This window comes from Amblyraja radiata, chromosome 37, assembly GCF_010909765.2.
Source record: "Amblyraja radiata isolate CabotCenter1 chromosome 37, sAmbRad1.1.pri, whole genome shotgun sequence".
NCBI lineage: Eukaryota > Metazoa > Chordata > Chondrichthyes > Rajiformes > Rajidae > Amblyraja > Amblyraja radiata.
In genome coordinates, this window is record NC_045992.1 from 14,289,206 (window position 1) to 14,308,684 (window position 19,479).

The window sequence follows — 19,479 nt, forward strand, 5'->3', positions numbered from 1 at the left end:
CATGTCGGATTAGCAAGGACTGGGCAGAAAGGTCTGTTTCCATGCTGTAGCCTCAGAATAAAAGGACATACTTTTATAAAGGGGACAAATTTCTTTAGCCAGAGGGTGGTGAATCTGTGGAATTTATTAAACCCCATTCTCCACATAACCCCTGACACCCGCACTAATCAAGTCCCTGGATCTTTCCAGTGGGGACTTGATATCAGGAACAGCTTTAGTGCCCAAAAGGTGAACATAATAACTATCCCCACCGTCGGGTTTGAAGTCTCTCCCTCAAATTTTCCTCGACCAAGAATATTTCAAATCCTACTGGGATCCAGCTTGCTTGAGCATTGATGTAATTCACCATTTAAAAAAATAAAACACCAATTGATTGGTAACATTCACCTGTTTGTGAAATACGCATTCACCACATTGGCGCAGCTGGTAGTGCCGCTGCCTCGCAGCGCCAGAGACCCAGGTTCGATACTGAACTCGGACGCTGACTGTGTGTGGAGTTTGCTCATTCTCCATATGACCGTGTGGGTTTCCTGCGGGTGCTCTGGCGGTCGCCCATATCTCCAAAGACGTGCGGGTTTGTGGGTTAATTTGCCCCCTGTAAAATTATAGGGAGTAGATGAGAACGCAGGATAACGTAGAACTAGTGTGAAGAACTGTGCTGGCTCCGTTCCTGTTTACCATCTACACCACGGATCTCCAATATAACACCAACAGCTGCTTTTTGCAGAAATTTTCGGATGACACAGCTGTTGTCGGCCTCATCAAAGGGGGCAATGAGGAGGAGTATAGAGACATAATAAGCAACTTTGTGGAGTGGAGTGCACACAATAACCTCCATCTTAACACCACAAAAACCAAGGAGATAGTTGTGGACTTCAGGAGGGGGAGGAGGAGGGCTCAACCAACACCAATCACCATTAAGGGCATTGAGGTGGAGGTGGTCGCTAACCACAGGTACCTTGGTGTGCAGCTTGACAGTGAGCTGGACTGGAAGGGTCATATGGAGGCGGTGTACAGGAAGGGACAAAGTTGACTGTATTTTTTAATGAGGCTGAGGTCATTTAACATCTGCCAACCCTTGCTGTGCAGTGTCTACCATTCAGTGGTGGCCAGTGCTCTGTTTTTTGCTGTGGCCTGTTGGGGAGATGGCGCCCACATAGCGGACAAAAACAGACTGGACAAGCTGATCAGGAAGGCCGGCTCAGTGGTCGGGGCTGAGCAACGAATGGTCCAGCAGGTGGCAGAGGCCAGAACTCTGAACAAACTGGGTTCAATAATGACCAACCCCACTCACCCACTCCATGCCCTGAAGGTGATCAAGAGCAGCATCTTCAGTCAGAGACTGATTGCACCAATGTGCAAAACTGAGAGACATAGGAAGTCTTGTATACCAGCTGCTATAACGTTATATAATGCGCATAAATAACTGCACTTTTTTTTTCATTCATTGTATTTTAACTTGTATTTTAACGTATTTTAACTTGTTAAGTATGGAAGCTATTTGAGGAAATGTGTGGTGTTATGTCTGTCTTGAAGCTGTCGTGGCACTGTAATTTCCTGTAAAGGATTATTAAAGGTATAATCAATCAATCAATCAAGAAGGGTCTCGACCTGAAACGTTGCCTATTTCCTTCGCTCCATAGATGCTGCTTCACCCGCTGAGTTTCTCCAGCATTTTTGTCTACCTTCGATTTTCCAGCATCTGCAGTTCCTTCTTAAACATAGAACTAGTGTGCACGGGTGATCAGTAGTGTGTGTGTGCGTGGGGGTGGGTGGGGGTTAACACAAAATGCTGGAGTAACTCAGCGGGACAGGCGGCATCTCTGGAGAGAAGGAATGGGTGACGCTTCAGGTCGAGACCCTTCTTCAGAACACTGGCTTGCCCGCTGCCCATGCTGTATCTTTACAACTAAGAATAAACACTTGAATACTGAGTAATTATAAAAAGGTTTCCAGACGTGAGAAATCAAAACAAAGCGCTTGGAGTGAACGAGCCGGAGAGGGAGTGGTTTAGTGGGTTACAGTGCGAGAGACGGCAAATTAAAAGGAAGCTGAAATCTGGGAGGCGTCCAGTACAATACTCCCTCTCCCTCTCCCTTCCCCCTGCATGTCCCGTTGTCCGAGATCGTGGAACCAGCGGCAGACCGATAGGGACCAGCAATCAGAGTTAACGTCGCAAGATGCGCGCTGTGTGGGTTCTCGCTGGGATCTTGGTGTCGCTCGGAGCGGCGCTGGCCGGTAGGTATCATCCAGCCATCGGTCGGGCTTTCAGCGCTTGTACCTCTCCCGTCCCGAGTTGGGATAACGATTGGATTTGGGTTTCCCCCAAGCTGGTTGTTCTTGCAACAACAACCTGTGCCAATTGTGGCGAGTGGAATGGGAACAAGGGGGAGGGAACAGAGATGCCAGCGAACGTCTGGTGCTGAGAAACGGGCGAAAGGAGACAGGGGTTCAGAGCACCGAGGGGGCAATCGGCTTGTTAGAGGGAGAAGGGACGTACAGGGAGGGAGGAATCAGATCCCTGCGGATGGGAGGGAGGTGGCGCGGGCGGGGGGGAATAATAAAGCGAATAGCGAAAGGCTTGGATAGAATGGATGTGGAGAGGATGTTTCCACTAGTGGGGGAGTCTAGAACCAGTCGTAGCCTCAGAAGTAAAGGACGTTCCTTTTGGAAGAAGACGAGGAGGAATTTCTTTAGTCAGAGGGTGGTGAATCTGTAGAATTCATTGCCACAGACGGCTGTGGAGGCCAAGTCAATTGATATTTTTAAGGCAGAGATAGATTCTTGATTAGTACGGGTGCCAGGGGTTATGGGGAGAAGGCAGGAGAATGGGGTTAGGAGGGAGAGATAGATCGGCCACGATTGAATGGAGGAATTGACTTGATGGGCCGAATGGCCCAATTCTGCTCCTATCACGTATGACTTTATGAAATCACCAGAGTGTGTGAGGTCGAACACTCTCCCCCAATTACCCAGAGAGCTCACAGGCTGACTGCTGGCTCTCAATGGACATTCGGCCCATCTAACGAGTGGTAGCAGTAACAAGAGACCGGCAGCGTCTGGGGACGGAAGGAAGGATAGAGGAACGGTCCTTGGTCTTTAGAGGAACGGAAAATTTTGGATTCCGACTTGGTTCGGAACTTTTCCCACTCCTGGCGCTTGATGCTTGGCATCGTTGGCGTTTGCTGGTGTCGCCGCCACACCTCTAGTGGCGAGAAGCAACGATGACAGATCACCTTTCAGAGATGGTACACGAGGAACTGCAGATGCCGGTTTACAGAAAAAGACATAATGCGCTGGAGTAACTCAGCGGGTCAGGCAGCATCTCTGGAGAACATGGATAGGTGACGTTTTGGGTCGGGACCCTTCAGAGGTTATGAGGAGTAGGCAGGAGAAAGGGGTTAGGAGGGAAAGATAGATTAGTCATGATTGAATGGCGGAGAAGACTTGATGAGCCGAATGGCCTAATTCTACTCATCACTTATGACCTTCAGATCCCTTCAGTTATTTTCTAATACTTCTTACTGTTTGCAATACCGCTCACAATGTTTAAAATAATCATATTTCATTACATCTCTAATTACTTTCTACCATTGCGACGTTCGCAACGGGCTAAGTGCTACACTTCGTTATATTATATTGCCATCATTATAGAAAGCATTTGTAATAAATGCGATACACGTGCAACATGTTATTAGCCATGGCAGTATTTGGATTTTGCCAGCTCGGATCTGTAATCAAATCCATTAATTTGTAGGATTTTGTATTGTTGTGTTAACGCATTAAAGTTGCAGCAAACATGAATGTCATTGTCACGTTCCCGGACGTGTGACAATTAAATTCTCTTGATTCTTCAGCATAACACCAAGTGCTGGAGGAACTCAGCGGGTCTGGTCGTATCTGTGCAGTAAATGGACAGGCGACCCTTCCTGACATCAGTTTGAAGAAGGGTCTCGACCCGAAACGTCGCCAATTCCTTGTCTCCGCAGATGCTGCCTCACCCGCTGAGTTTCGCCAGCATTTTTTTTGCCTACCTAGGCGACCTTTCGAGTCGGGACTCTGTAGAAGGGGTTCGACCCGAAAAGTCACCCATTCCTTTTCTCCAAAGATGCTGTCTGACCTGCTGAGTTACTCCAGCATTGTGTGTCGCCCTTCTTCAGACTGATGGACTGACAGACTGTTACACAAAACATCGTCTGTCCATTCCCTCCACGGACGCTGTCGGACCTGCCGAGTTTCAGATTTGTTCTGAATCTTGTCATACCTCTAGATCCCCCATTGACTCTCAGTCTGAAGAAGGGTCCAGACCCGAAACGTCGCCTATTCCTTTTCTCCAGAGATGCTGCCTGACCCGCTGAGTTACTCCTATCCAGCACTCTGTGTCCTTTTGTGGATGTCTCCAGTTGTGGTCAGCAGAGCCCCCTGGTGGTAATCCAGCTGCGCGCATCTGACCCCCCTGACGGAAGTCTGAAGAAGGAATTCGTCCCGAAACGTTGCCTATTTCCTTCGCTCCATAGATGCTGCTGCACCCGCTGAGTTTCTCCAGCACTTTTGTCTACCTCCTGACCTTCCCCGCTCCAGTACATTTGCCAGAAGACCATTCGCTCTATGGGACATTGCAGGAGGCCAAATCACACTCTACATGCAGTGGGCTAGTCTGGCAATGTGATGTACAACGGTGGCCAGGCCATGGTGGGCCCGAGGCCCCATTAATGTCCTCTCAGTGTCTATGCTCTCTCCTTTTTTTAATTTCCAAAAATAAACATTATTCAGTATATAAAATATAGGGGGTTGCACGTAAGGTTATCGGGTCAAAGAGCGAGATGCACGGACCAGCTCAATCCATGTGGAGTACATGGCAGCTTCCGGCATACACTGTTAATACACGAAATGCATACTTTCTTACCCGATAAAAACAGCAGAAATTGACTTTTTTTGCGCTGTAAATAATTGTGGAAATCGGGGTAAGCGTGAGAGACATTTATCCTACTTCAGAATTCCAAATGTGAGGAGAAATGATGGTGGAGAGAAGCGAGAGCTGAAGGGACAACAACAGCTAAAGTGGTTTGCGAACATTGGCCGTGAAGATATCAAGATTGAAAATATTGGGAATTATCGCGTTTGCTCACTGCATTTCATCAACAGTAAGGCATTATTTGAGTTTTTTCTTGATTCCTTTGGTATCCAAAAAGTTTCAGAAATTATTAATACTAGACTAAGTGGGACCCGTTGGGTCCCAGCATCACACGGGAGGGCTGGTCACCAACGCAATATTCCACCTCTCCACCAATTCCAATATTGCTCGCCGGTGGGTGGGGGGGGGGTTTCTGTTGCTCTAGTATAGGTGTTGCGGGCCGAAGGTACTGGTTTCCAGAGGGCTAGTATAGACATTGTGGGCTGAATAGATATTTGGGCTGGCAGCCAACTGTTGCAACGATTTTAAAAGCCAAGCCAAGGCAAACAATTTGGCTGCGCCACCTGACAACCAAAATTCATTTTGTGAACACAAACCTTTTTTAAAAGGCGAGGCAAACAATTGGCCAGCAGCCACTTTACAGCCGCATCGAGGGGACTCACTGTGGAGTAGACTTGCGTTCAGTGTTATTCGCAGCTCAGAGAGCTGTGACCCTCTCGCTTCCTGGGTCTGGCAGACACTGAGTGAGGGACTACGCTTCTGGGTTTTATAGTCCCTCCCCCCTGCCGCCAGCGGGCAGCAGAGAGAATGGCGAATTATTTTAAAACATTAATATATCTCTGATTTTTCATCGATGGGAAAGATCCTCCGGTCCCGGAAGGCGGAGGGGGGCTCTGAGCGAGGTGGCCAAAAACGACGGCTGTAGGTGGCGGCGTTCTCTCGGAAATCGCAGCACAGTGGGTCAAAAGCGGTCAAGATCAGACCTTTAGTAATATATAGATGGCTGTAAAACTTTTAAATCGCCCATGGTTCTGAAGTGGGGTTTTACATGTAAAAATAAAATGCTTCTGAAGCTAACATAATCTTTAAAAAAATCTCCAGACTTACCAGTGGTGTGTGGAAAAGTAAGTTTTGTATCATTATGCTATTGAGATGTATATTTTGGCAAATGTTAAAATGTCCTGACACCCACTCCCTTTCAATAGGATATTATCAATTTGCTGAGGTTGATTGTCCAATTAACAGCTAACAATTATGCCATTCATTGGCTTGCATCTGAGTAAAATGTAATTCAAAACCCACGTATGGTTTGCGATTTTTAAAATGATAAATTTTGCTTCAGAAGTGTTTTCTTTTTGTATGTAAAAACCCACTTGAGAACCATGGGGAATTTTAACATTTTACAGCCAGATTTATCACTTCTGAAACTTTTAGATACCAAATGAATCAAGAAAAAACACAAATAATGCCTTACTGTTGATGAAATGCAGTGAGCAAACGCGATAATTCCCAATATTTTCAATCTTGATATCTGCAATGTTCGGCAATCACATTAGCTGTTGTTGTCCCTTAGGCTGTCGTTTCTATCTACCGTCATTTCTCCTCACTTTTGGAATTCTGAAGTAGGATAAATGTCTCTCACGCTTACCCCGATTTCCATAATTATTTACAGCGCAAAAATTGACCATTTCGGCGGTTTATAGCGGGCCCGCTACGCTGGAAACAATGGTAAATGCTTACCTGCAGTTCATCGCGTGTACTCTAGTTGGCGTAGCGTAGCAACAGTATGGGTCATGACCTCGACTGCGTGCAACCACCCCATACACAATATATATGAACAGTGCCAAAAACCATCCTACATTCTCAGTGTCTGTACATTTATTAGTGTCATAATTAGTAGTGTTCGCTAACTATCCTTAAACCAACCATCTTGACACGCATGTGCCTCCCTGGGGTGATATCCCTTCCCTTTTTTAAGGGGTGTCCCCACCAGAATCTGCCCCTCAATGTCCAGCAGCGGAAGGACCCTAGACTGTGGCCCTCCCCCACAGAGCCTTGGCGTTGGCTGCACCGAGCTTCAGTGCGTCCCTCAGCACCTACTCCTGCAGTCTGGAGCGGGCCAGTTGGCAACATTCCCCGACAGACACCTCGCTCTGCTGGGAGACCAACAAGTTTTGGGCAGACGCCATTCACTGAGTTGATGATCTTCCAGCAGCACTTGATGTCCATCTCTGAATGTGTCCCTGGGTACAGCCTGTAAATCAGAGAGTACTCAATTACAGAGATATCCGGGATGATCAATGATAAGGATCGTTGCATCATTCTCCAGACTCTCTTCGCAAATCCACACTCTCCACAGAGGTGGGCAATCATGTAGATTGGATAGCGGAGTAAACGTGATGGGCTGAATGGCTTAATTCTGCTTCCTAGAATTTTTGAACTTATGAACCGTCTCGTCTCTGTGGCAGCGGTCCCGAGGGGCGAGGCAGCGTGCGCTGGTAGTAAGATTCCAACGGTGTTCCCTTCAGTCAGCCAAGCCAAGTCTTGATGCATGTTGGTGAGTTCTGGCAGAGAGGCATTTCACCGTCTATGCTCTCTCTTCCTCACAGACTCTTCCCTGCCTTGCTTGTCCAAGGGTAATCGGTTAAAATGATCAGGATCCAAGTTTGCATTTCCCAACTCCACTCCAGAGGATTAGGCGGGAGTTAAACTGAGGAACCAAGGACTTGGCAAAAGGGAAATTAAACTAAATAATACAGGAAATTACAAAAATATTTTGCAAAGGGATCGCCAGTATAGTTTCCATCTGCAAATATCCAAATATTCCTTTTGAAATTCTGAAAGTCTTGTCCCTTTTCTGAGGCTGAAGGACTTTCTCATTCACCCGGTAAGACATATCAATATTAGTTTATCATGGAGAGATAAGGAACTGCAGATGCTAGTTTACAAAAAAAGGCTACAAAGTGCTGGAGTAACTCAGCGGGTCAGGCAGCGCGCAACAAAAAAAGTTTCATTCTACCTCGGTACATGTGACAATAAACCAACCTAGTTTATTGTCACGACTAAACTAACAAAACATCTCTGGAGAACATGGTCAGGACCCTACAATGGGTCTGAAGAAGGGTCCCGACCCAAAACATCACCTATCCATGTTCTGCAGAGATGCTGCCTGACCTGCTGAGTTACTCCAACACTTTCTGCCAGTTAATCTTACACAAGTTCATTAAATCCTTTGCTTTTTAACAAAGCTGTGCTGACTTTAGCCTATTTCTTTTTTTATTCTTCGCACCAACAAATATTGTCTGCACATTATTTAAAACTCCACACCCCCTGCTGACTCTCCCAACTTAGTTTGTGTTGCTATGATAATGATATAATTACCAGTTTTTGGAGCTCAGGCTATGGTATAAAACACTCATTATAGGCCTCGTCAGACAGAGACAATGTAATAATAAAACTGATGCCATTTCCCTTTCTCTGGGTGAATTGGATCCCTGTTGTGAGAACAGGATGTTGGAACAATAAACATTTAACCCTCTGTTACCACAAACCAAGCCTGCTCTAAAATACAACTCAGTCACAATGCTACAGTAAACCTTCGCAATAACAGACCTCTATAAAGGTCTGAAGAAGGGTTTCGGCCCGAAACGTTGCCTATTTCCTTCGCTCCATAGATGCTGCAGCGCCCGCTGAGTTTCTCCAGCTTTTTTGTCAACCCTCTATATAGCGCATTTCGGTTATATTTCGGTTATTCGGTTACAATAATTGAATAAATTTTTTGAATTTAAACAAAAAAGGTCTGTTTTTGCAAGGGTTTACCTCTAGTTTCTGTCTCCCCTGACTCTGAGTCTGATGAAGGGTCTCGACCCAAAACATCACCTATTCCTTCTCTCCAGAGATGCTGCCTGTCCCGCTGAGTTACTCCGGCATTTTGTGTCCATTCTTTCACAGCTTGACTGATAGTTTACATGAGCGTCTGCCAGTCATTTCCACATTTTGACGGCTTGATGGAATTTATTGAGACAGAGTGACAATGCAATGGATGCAGTTAAATTACAATGCCAGAGTATGGGACATCCAGTGGGCCTTGGCGGACCGAGCGCAAGTGGTCAGCGAAACGGTTACCGAGTCTACGCTTATTTTTAGTACTGTTCTGCGGCAGCGTGAGGGTCAGAGAGAGGATGAATGGAAAGCTTCTCTATTACACCGACTTTGCTTGTTTCAGGGCTGGAGCAACAGAGAGACGACACAAACTGGTGTGAACACGACAAGGCAGTCTACAGACGGCTGGATATTATAGAGACGGTAACTCCCTTTATGCTTATCAACTGTGTTATTCATAACGTGATCTAGAATGGATGATGAGTTGGGGCTTTGCAGTGCAGAAAGAAAGAAGCCATTGGCCTCCATGCCAACAGAACTGGAACAAAAATAAAAATGCTACAGATTTCTGGAAGTACGGGCTAAGGAAAGTGGGGAGAGGAGACAGGAAGAAAAGAGGTGACATTGTTGACTGGGGTGCTGTGGCACTTACACAACAATGATACACTAACTTCCCAGCTGTTATACGATACGATACAATAGAACTTAAAGGGCCTGTCCCACTTTCACGACCTAATTCACGACCTTTTTTACTCGTGGACATTTTTCATCATGCTAGAAAAAACGCACCGACCTACTTGATGCCACGAGTACCTATGACTCGCATCACGGCCTGCTACGACCTCGTGACGACCATGCTGCGAGTATGAGTCAAGGGCAAACTCGGCAGAGGTCGTGAATTAGGTCGTGAAAGTGGGACAGGCCCTTTATTTATCCCAGGAGGGAAATTGATCTGCCGACGGTCATAAAAACCCCAAAACACAAAATCCATGAAATTAAAGTGACGAGTGGGAAGGATTGGGGATGTACAAAGATTGGGGAGAGGGGGGAGTCAGTCTCAGTCTCAGTCTACCCCACAACAGAAGCGGGAGGAGTTGTACAGTTTGATAGCCACAGGGAAGAAGGATCTCCTGTGGCGTTCTGTGCTGCATCTTGGTGGAACCAGTCTGTTGCTGAAGGTGCTCCTCAGGTTGACCAGTGTGTCATGGAGGGGGTGAGCTGTATTGTCCAGGATGCTCCGCAGTTTGAGGAGTATCCTTCCCTCCAGGACCAACCTCCCGTGAATCCATATCCAACTATTCGCTGATGATTGTTTGCTGTACCGTCCAATTAAGTCAGCTGATGATGAAGATGCTCTCCAAAAGGATCTCGATACTATGGTTGAGTGGTCACAACAATGGGGCATGCAGTTCAACCCTTCCAAATGTGAAACTATGCGTGTCACCAGAAAGAGGAATCCAAGCGAAACATCTTACAATATACTTGGTGCCACCTTTGAAGAATCCAAACAAACCAAGTATCTTGGCATCAAATTGCAGAATGATCTGTGTTGGAATGGTCAGAAACATCATACAACGGTGAAAGCAACAGGTGTCCTAAACTTTCTGAGGCGCAACTTTCATCATTGCACAACTTCTGTCAAGGAGAAGCTATACTTCACCCTAGTTAGACCTCATTTGGACTACGCAGTTGCAGCATGGGACCCAAACACAAATAAAAACATTTCTTCCATCGAACGTGTCCAAAGACAGGCAGCTCGATTTGTTACTAACACCTATGAGAGAGAAGCGAGTGTCACCAAACTTCTGAATTCTCTGGGGTGGAACCCTCTCCAAGACAGACGTGAAGCTCACCGTTTGACCTGTTTTCACAAAATGTTAAATGGTCAGCTCGACATAGATTACAAGACCTACACCAAACCCAAACCAATTAGGAGCAGACGAGGGCATTCGATGCAATTTGTGATCCCAGCTACAAAGACAGATGTGTACAGCAATTTGTTCTTCCCCCGCACAATTAAAGCATGGAATAATCTCCACCCTACTATAGTTACCCAACCAGATGCAACTAAATTTAAAGTAGCTCTTTCTTCCCAATAACCCTTTCTGGCTTAAGCCCTCCCTTCACCACCTCCAGTTTAAATTCCATTTGGAATATTTTGGAGGACCAAGAAACCAAGAACCAAAACTTCCTGATGAGTTTGTTGATCTATTGGCATCCACGGCCTTCGCCCTGCTGCCCCAGTACACGGCAGCGAAGAAGATGACACCGGCCACCATTGGTAGAACATCTGCAGCATCTTACTGCAGATGCTGAAGGAGCGAAGCTTTCTCAAAAAGTACAGCCGGCCTTGTCCCTTCTTGTACAGGGGCCTCAGCGTTCCTGGACCAGTCCAGTTTACTGTCTGGGTACACTCCAAGGTATTTGTACTCCCTGGTAAACTCTCCCTGGGAAATCTCTTCTTCCAGCTGTTATCAGGCGGCTGAACCTTCCTTTCGTCAACTAGAGAGCTGAACTTCCATCTACCTCTTTGCAGATCTTTAGTCTGACTTATCGGACTTTATCTTGCACTAAACATTGTACCCGTTATCCCTTATCTATGCACTATGGACAGCTTGACTGTAATCATGTACAGTTTTTTTCTTTGACTGGATAGCACCCAAACAAAAGCTTTTCACGGTATCTTGGTATCTAACTATACAAAACCAAACTAAACTAAACTAGACTAATCTGAAGCTCCTTCTGAAGTTCACCTCTGCCTTGTTCCAAACTTGCAACCATCAGCTCGTTCCCTGAGATCAAAATGGGAAAGTTCACTGAAGTTCAATTCCAATCGTAACTCCTCACGTAACAGCCCACTTACTGCTTGCGTGCAGTAGGACGTAGATCACACGAAGGCTTGGACTGATAACTGGAGCATAACATGTGCACCAGATAAATATCAGATACCGAATGTCCTAAACAAGATTGAGACTGTCCTCCGCCCTCTCACACCCAGAACCACCATTATCAGGTCACATTGTCAACATTGAATACCTCAGGGATGTACTTCAATAAAAAGCACTGTATGAAAGAAAGCACTTAGTTTTACTGCCATGGCGTCTGAGTTGTGACTAATTTAACATTAATTTCCACTCTTCCCTCAGAGCATAGACCAAACAGTGAGCCACTTGGAGGCTGAAGTGTCCGACCTGCTCAGTTTGATGGAGGCCTCAACCATTTCTCTGCCGTCGGGATCTCCAACCATTGACATTTTTGAAAGCGGAGTGTGAATTTATGGGTTGGTTACCTTTCCTTTGTTACTGTCTACCTTGCGCTGACTGAAGTGGGGGCAGTTTGCACTGGGTGCCCATTTCAGGCTAGAAGTTGGAGCTAAACAAATCGCAGACGAGGGAATTCCAAAACCAAAATCAGAACGTACTTCAAACATTCAGCAGATCAGAGCATCTATGGGGAGAGAAACAGAGTCGATGTTTCAGATCAATGACTCTTCAACCAAACTGGATGAATGCGAAGGCGATTGTGTTTCAAGTTGCAAGCTGGTTGATGTAAATAGGTGGTGTTTTGGGTCGGGCCCCTTTTTCAGACTGATTGTAGGAGGGGAAGAAATCTTGGATAGAGGAGAGGCAAGATAAAGCGTGGCATGTAATAGGTGTACAAAGAGTAAATTGATTTTTGATAGGCACATGGTTGGGACGAAGGCCAGAGATTAAAGCAGAAGGTTTGAGACAGAAGGATTGTGAAGCCAGAGGGAGGAATGCAGGATGAGGGGGATGTGATGTACAAGGTTTGTGTGTGCTTGAGCGCAGGTTATGTGTGTGCAGTTCTGTGTGACTGAGGTAAGGGGAGGATCAGACTTGGACATCTGGCCTCGATTGAGCCCAAACCTTCACTCACACACAGTCGTATAATTGTTCATTCATTAGTTCATTGTTAAATGGCCCCTGAAGTGCCATTGCATGTTTATGTGGTGTTGGCTGGGTAATGGTTTAAGCGCCTTGAGTATTCTAGAAAGGCGCTATATAAATCCCATCCATTATTATTATTATTAATGGTTACAACAGCACTTGGAAATTAAGAAGGGAGTAAATTGGGAAACCAGCCTCTGTTTAACTCTCTTTGTCTTCCTAGGTTTGGTTTGAACAGCATCCTGCCTATCTTCATGGTGCAAAATTCTACATCAAAGCGAAAATGGATCAACCACAAAAAATGCTACATCAATAACAGAAAATATCATTAAATATATTACATCAACAACACAATACTACAGCAAGAATATGTCTGGAGAAATACTCGCAAGCATACGCCTTTTATTAATTACAATTGTTTGTCGTTGTCAGTGGATGTTCTGTGCTGCTCCACAAACCTGCTGAACTAGAATTACTATATTAACAGCAGTCGAGCCTCCAAGATTCTGCCATAAAGTGACCCAAGACTTACCTGGTTTGCTTTGTCCTGTCTTTTGTAACCGTTCTTAAGTCTAGAATTTCTTGAAGATAATTGTAAAATGAATTGCAGGCGCCCACAGCAATCCCTACGGTGAAAAAAAAAGACGCAAAGTGCTGGAGTAACTCAGCGGGTCAGGCAGCATATCTGGAGAACATGGATAGGTGTCGTTTCGGGTCGGAACCCTTCTTTAGTCTGATGTTCCCCAGAAGTGCTGCCTGACCCATTGAGCTACTCCAGCACTTTGTGTCTTTTTTTGGTAAACCAGCATCTGCAGTTCCTTGTATCCACATTGTATGGCTCCATTGCGAAGTCTCCTCAAGGAATGTCTATTTTGAAGAAGTTCCCCTCTCTTCAATAGGAGTTCTGTGAGACCCTCCCTCACTGCTCCCCCTCTGCTGCTCCAAGACTAAAGAAGGGTGCCAACCCAAAACGTTGCATGTCCATGTTCTCCAGAAAAGCTGCCTGGACCCGTTGAGTTACTCCAGGACTTTGTGTTTTGTAAACCAGCATCTGCAGTTCCTTGAGTCCACAATCTCTATTGGTACGACCTTGGGGAGAATGGTTAAGGTTCTTCATGTGTATGTTTCAGTGACTTTTTACTTCTAGTTCCTGAAGAAAAATTAGAATGTAATGCAGAAACACAAATTATTCTAAACATAGAAACATAGAAACATAGAAATTAGGTGCAGGAGTAGGCCATTCGGCCCTTCGAGCCTGCACCGCCATTCAATATGATCATGGCTGATCATCCAACTCAGTATCCCGTACCTGCCTTCTCTCCATACCCTCTGATCCCCTTAGCCACAAGGGCCACATCTAACTCCCTCTTAAATATAGCCAATGAACTGGCCTCGACTACCCTCGACTACCATGCGAAAGTTTTAACACAAAAGCAAGATAATTGACCCAACAGATTCCAGACATGATCTGTGCTCCACTAGAACCTTTTTCCAACCATCTTTAACTTAGTTTAGTTTAGTTTAGAGATACAGTGCGGAAACGGGCCTTTTCAGCCCACAGAGTCCGCGCTGACCAGCGATCACCCCATACACTAGTTCTATCCTACTCACTAGTGACAATTTGCAGAAGCCAAATAAGCTGCAAACTTGCACGTCTTTAGTCTCACCCACTAGTGGAATTATCTTCTCTACTGATCTACATCAACTCATGGACTCAGTCCTCACCTTAATGAAACCCGAACCAGGTCTGGGGAACAGCCACCAGTCAGATTCATCCAACCTGGATCAATGTTCTAATAGAACAGCATTAGCAACATATATTTTCTAGAGTAGGAAGGGAAACATTACTTACTCTTTAACTAGGTGAGCCACAGTGTCCCAGTTCTCCAGCACTTGACATGAATCCAAGATACTACATCCGGCAATAAGTGCATCATAGCAGCTGGTAGAGCTGTTGCAGTGGTGCAATGGTGCTTTACTACCACGTCTACACTGCACAGTGAAATACTTTTTGCGCAGCTCACACATGCATGAGTCGCCATATTTTGGCGCTATTTACAAAAAGTTCAAAGACTGGTCCATGCGATCGATGCACTGGAGCGGTTCCCAAAGCTGCTACAGGGCCTCCTTCGTCGCCCTCGACCGGTTCAGTCCACCAACCGATGTCCCTCTCCTCCTCTTTCCTCACCCGCCTGACCACCTCTGTGACCCGGGGCACCTCCTGCAACCTTGAAGGCAACACCCCAGTCCCTCTTCCACCAGCCCACTCCTCGCACCGTCATTGCCAGCGGCTCCCTCCTCCTTGGCGACTTCCAGGCAACACCCTCCCCCTGCAGGCGCGGCCCGCCGGGTCCTTCATCCAGCCACCGGGTCTTGGGGAATCACAGCACCAGAGACCTGGGTTCGATCCCAACCTCGGTGCTGTCTGTGTGGAATTTGTACATTCTCCCTCTAATCGCGTTGATTTCCTCCGGGTGCTCCAGTTTCCTTCCACATCCCGAAGAGGTTTGTAAGTTAATTGGCTTCTGCAAATTGCCTCTCGTGTGTAGGGAGTGGATGAGAAAGTGGGATAACATAGAACTCGTTTGAACAGGTGATTGATGGTCAGCATGGACTTGGTGGGCTGAAGGGCCTGTTTTGTAGCTGCACTGTCCTTGGGATCTGGGTTAATACAAAAGGTGATCATTTAAGGAGAGCAACAGAGTTAGGCTGCTTGGGGCTGGGCTGCTCGGGGCTGGGCTGGGCTGTTCGGGGCTGGGCTGGGCTGCTCGGGACTGGGCTGCTCGGGGCTGGGCTGGGCTGTTCGGGGCTGGGCTGGTCGGGGCTGGGCTGCTTTGGGTCCCTCCAAAAGTCCGGTTGGAAACCTCCGCTAGATATCCTCAGCTCCAGTAAAGACGCGATGGCGTAGGAAGGGGCGGACCATCCCGGGGAGTGACAGGGGAAGAGACTACTCTGCGCGGCGCTGACTGGCAGGAGAAGTGATCGATCTGCGCATGCACGGTTTTTAAGATTTTTAAACCTTGCCAACTTTTACGACATTCAACCGATCAGAACAAAACTTGGTGCAACGGCAGCACAGGAGAACGGTGAGTGAACTGGCGAAAAATCGTACTGCTATCGCTAACCGTTTTTGCACAAATAGAAAGACTGCCAAACCGGAAGATAACAAGATCAGAGTTTTAGTTATGTAATATAGATGGAATAGAATAGAATAGAATATAGATAGAAGAATAGAATATAGGTAGATTGGAAAATGATTACCAATGCGTCCACGGATAAAATAGTGGGACAACAAAGAACTAGTGTGAACGGTTGATCATCAAGGGTTGGTGTGGACTCGGTGGGCCAAACTACCTGTTTCCCTGCTGTATCTCTAAAAAAAATCAGTAAATGAGAATTTATTTTACAATGGTGCAGTAACTTCCTGGCTGTATGGAAAAGTATCTAATTTTCCAACTGCTGTGCGTTCATGAATCTGAATACTAGTCAGCTGATGTAATCATTGTGTTACAATAGCCCTAAGGGCGGGAGAGAAAATCATTCATTGTGCTATTGGGACTGCTGGGCAGAGCTCTGGTCTGTGTCTTCATGAGATGACTGTACTTTGTGCTATAAGTTTCTTCCATTTTATTGACCCATAAAAATCTAACTTGCTGCGCAGAAAAATGAGAAAATGAGAGAGCACAAGTTGGAGCAATACATTGTGCAATAAAGGGCCATCTCATGTGAGGTTATTGTGTGGATGACGTCGGGTCCACAGTTTGTACGTTCTCCCCGTGGTCTGTCAGTTTTCTCCGAGATCTTTGGATTCCTCCCACACTCCAAAGAAATACAGGTCTGTAGGTTAATTGGCATGGTAAGAATGTAAAATTGTCCCTTGTGCCTGTAGAATATTGTTAATGTGCGGGGATCAAGATTCAAGATAGTTTATTGTCATGTGGCCCAGATAGGACAATGAAATTCTTGCTTTGCTTCAAGAATTTCATTGTCCTATCTGGGACATTACGCTGGTCATTATGGACTCATTGGGCCAAGCTTTAATCTGATTGTACTTGTGTATAAGATAGACACAAAGCATTATTGTGTGCCAAACAGTCAGCGGAAAGCCTATACATATATACAATCGAGCCGACCACCTTGATGAAGGGAATAACGTTCAGTGCAAGGTAAAGTCCATGACACACTGGTCAACCTGAGGAGTACCTTCACCTACAGACTGGTTCCACCAAGATGCAGGACAGAACGCCACAGGAGATCCTTCTTCCCTGTGGCTATCAATCTGTACAACCCCTCCCCCTTCTGTCGTGGGGTAAACTGAGACTGAGACTGACCCTCCCCCCCCCCCACCACCCTCCCCAATCTTTGCACATCCCCAATCCTTTCCACTTTAATATCATGTTTCATTTATTTTGTGCTTTTATGACTGTTGGCAGATCAATTTCCCTGCTGGGATAAATGAAGTTCTATCGTATTGTAAAGTCTGATTAAAGATAGTCTGAGGGTCTTTAATGAGGTAGATAGTAGCTCAAGACCGCTCTCTAGTTAGACTCAGCTTCTGGTTATAACAATTCTGCCAGAATGGGGTCTGGAATTTGTCCCATCAACATGGGGATCCAGTGACTGGAAACCAAACCAACATAAAGGAATCGCACTTTGAATTTGGCCGAAACTGCAAGATGACGATCTTTATTCACGGGCTGCACATTATCTCAGTGAGCGACGTCCCAACTCACAAACATGAAACTTCACGTAAAACATCTCTATATTTCAAAAAGATTTTCTGGTTGCTATGCTGAGAAAGTTGGCAAAGCGTGTTGCTAATCAACCAATGCTTTCAGAGCAGTTGGTGCAGAAAAGGAATGTTGTCAAAATTGAAACCATGCGTGTCGATCCCTGTGGTTTCATGTGTGTAGATTCCTGCAGTTTGCAGAGAACAGCTGGTTCATCTAGGTCTACGCCATCTCCCGGTTGCCAACCATTTCAATTCCCCTTCCCATTCTCACATTGACCTTTCCTTCCTGAGCCTTTTCCTTTGCCAGAATGAGGTCACAAGCAAATTGGAAAATTAGCATCTCCTATTTCACTTGGGTAGCTTACAACCCTGCGGTATGAATGTTGAATTCTCTAATTTTAAATAACTTCTACTAACACGCTCCTCCCTTGCCCCCTTCCTCCATGCTAGTCGTTCAACCAGTTCCACAGTTCACCACATTGTATCCCTCTTGAGATCACACCTTCCGCAGCCAACAATGGGTCTACCAGGGCACCATCCTGCCTGAGGTCATTTGTTGTGGCCCTGATTTGTCTTGATCTTTCCTCGCCTCCAGTTCTTCCCTCCCACTCCCATCACCTGCTTTCAGTCTGAAGGAGGGTCCCAACCCGAAACGTCACCTCTCTTTTTTCTCCACGGAGGTTGCCTGACCCATTGAGATACTGCAGCAATTTGTGTCTATCTTTGGTATAAATCAGCATCCGCAGTTCTTTGTTTCTACATTCTAGCTGTTGCCCCCTGCCTGCTAAATTTGAACACATTCTGATGAAAGGCAGGCAGGGAACAACTGCAAAGAGTTTGCATATGAATAGAATAGAATAGAATCTTTAATTGCCACGCAACCAGGGTTGGTGGTATTTGGGTTCGGTACATGATGGTACACTGCTTTTGTTACATACCACTAATAACACAGATCACCGTAATAAAGTGCATCCATACCACATCACAAATCACAAATCTCACCAACAATACATAGTGCAAAAAAACAAACAAAGACCATAGACAAGACACTGTATACATCAAAGTCATATTATTGTCTGATTATTGGACGGAATTGAGAGTTCTTATTGCTGAGGGGAAGAAACTGTTTTTAAAGCGGGTGGTTTTAGTAGCAAGTGACCTGAGGCGCCTCCCCGAAGGGAGAGACTGAAAAAGGTGATTTGCTGGATGGGAATGGTCCGAGATGATCTTTTTTGCTCGTTTTGAGGTACGTTGGAGATAACTGGAATGGATTGAGGGGAGGGGGGAGTTGATGATCCTGGAGGCCTTGGAGACAATGCGTTGTATTCTGTGTAGTGAGTGACTATCGGTGTTACCGTACCAGATTGTGATTGAGGAGGTGATGATGCTTTCAATGATTGATTGATAGAAACGGACCAGGAGGTGTTTATCGACTCTGAACTTTTTGAGCTGTCTGAGGAAATATAGGCGTTGTTGACCTTTCTTGATGACGTGGTCTGCATTGATGTGCCATTTTAGATTATTGGAGATATAGGTGCCTAGAAACTTAAATGAGTTCGTGGAGGTTATGGGGTGAGAGTTGACATGGACCGGGGGTTTGTGGTTTTGATTGCGTCTGAAATCTATGATGATTTCTAAGGTTTTTGAAGTATTAAGCTGGAGGTTGTCTGCGCACCATTTGACTGCGCTATCGACTGTTAGATGGTATTGTGATTCTTTGTTGTCTGAGATAAGGCCAATTATTGTTGTGTCGTCTGCATATTTAAAAATTTTAACTGAGCTGCATTGGGATGTGAGGTTGTTGGTGTAAAGTGAGAAGAGCTGGGGTGACAGAACGCACCCTTGGGGGGCTCCTATGTTGAGAGTCAAAGGGCTGGAGAGTTTTTCACCCACCTTGACTCTTTGCTGTCTGTTTGTTAGAAAGTGTAGAATCCAATGGCACATGGCTGGGTGAATGCTCATGTCCAACATTTTATTGTAGAGTTTAATCGGGTGTATAGTATTAAAGGCCGAGCTAAAATCTATAAACAGGATGCGTGCAT

At 45.8% G+C, this 19,479-nt stretch overlaps 1 protein-coding gene across 1 annotated transcript; it reads left to right on the plus strand.

Moving 5' to 3' along the window:
* The first annotated feature begins 2,042 nt into the window (after positions 1-2,042).
* LOC116966405 (placenta-specific protein 9-like) lies at positions 2,043-13,241 on the plus strand. The gene is made up of 4 exons (XM_033012616.1): positions 2,043-2,238; positions 9,141-9,220; positions 11,944-12,077; positions 12,929-13,241. The coding sequence occupies exons 1-3, from the start codon at positions 2,181-2,183 to the stop codon at positions 12,067-12,069; spliced, it is 264 nt and encodes an 87-aa protein (XP_032868507.1). The 5' UTR covers positions 2,043-2,180; the 3' UTR covers positions 12,070-12,077; positions 12,929-13,241.
* The last annotated feature ends 6,238 nt before the right edge of the window (positions 13,242-19,479 follow it).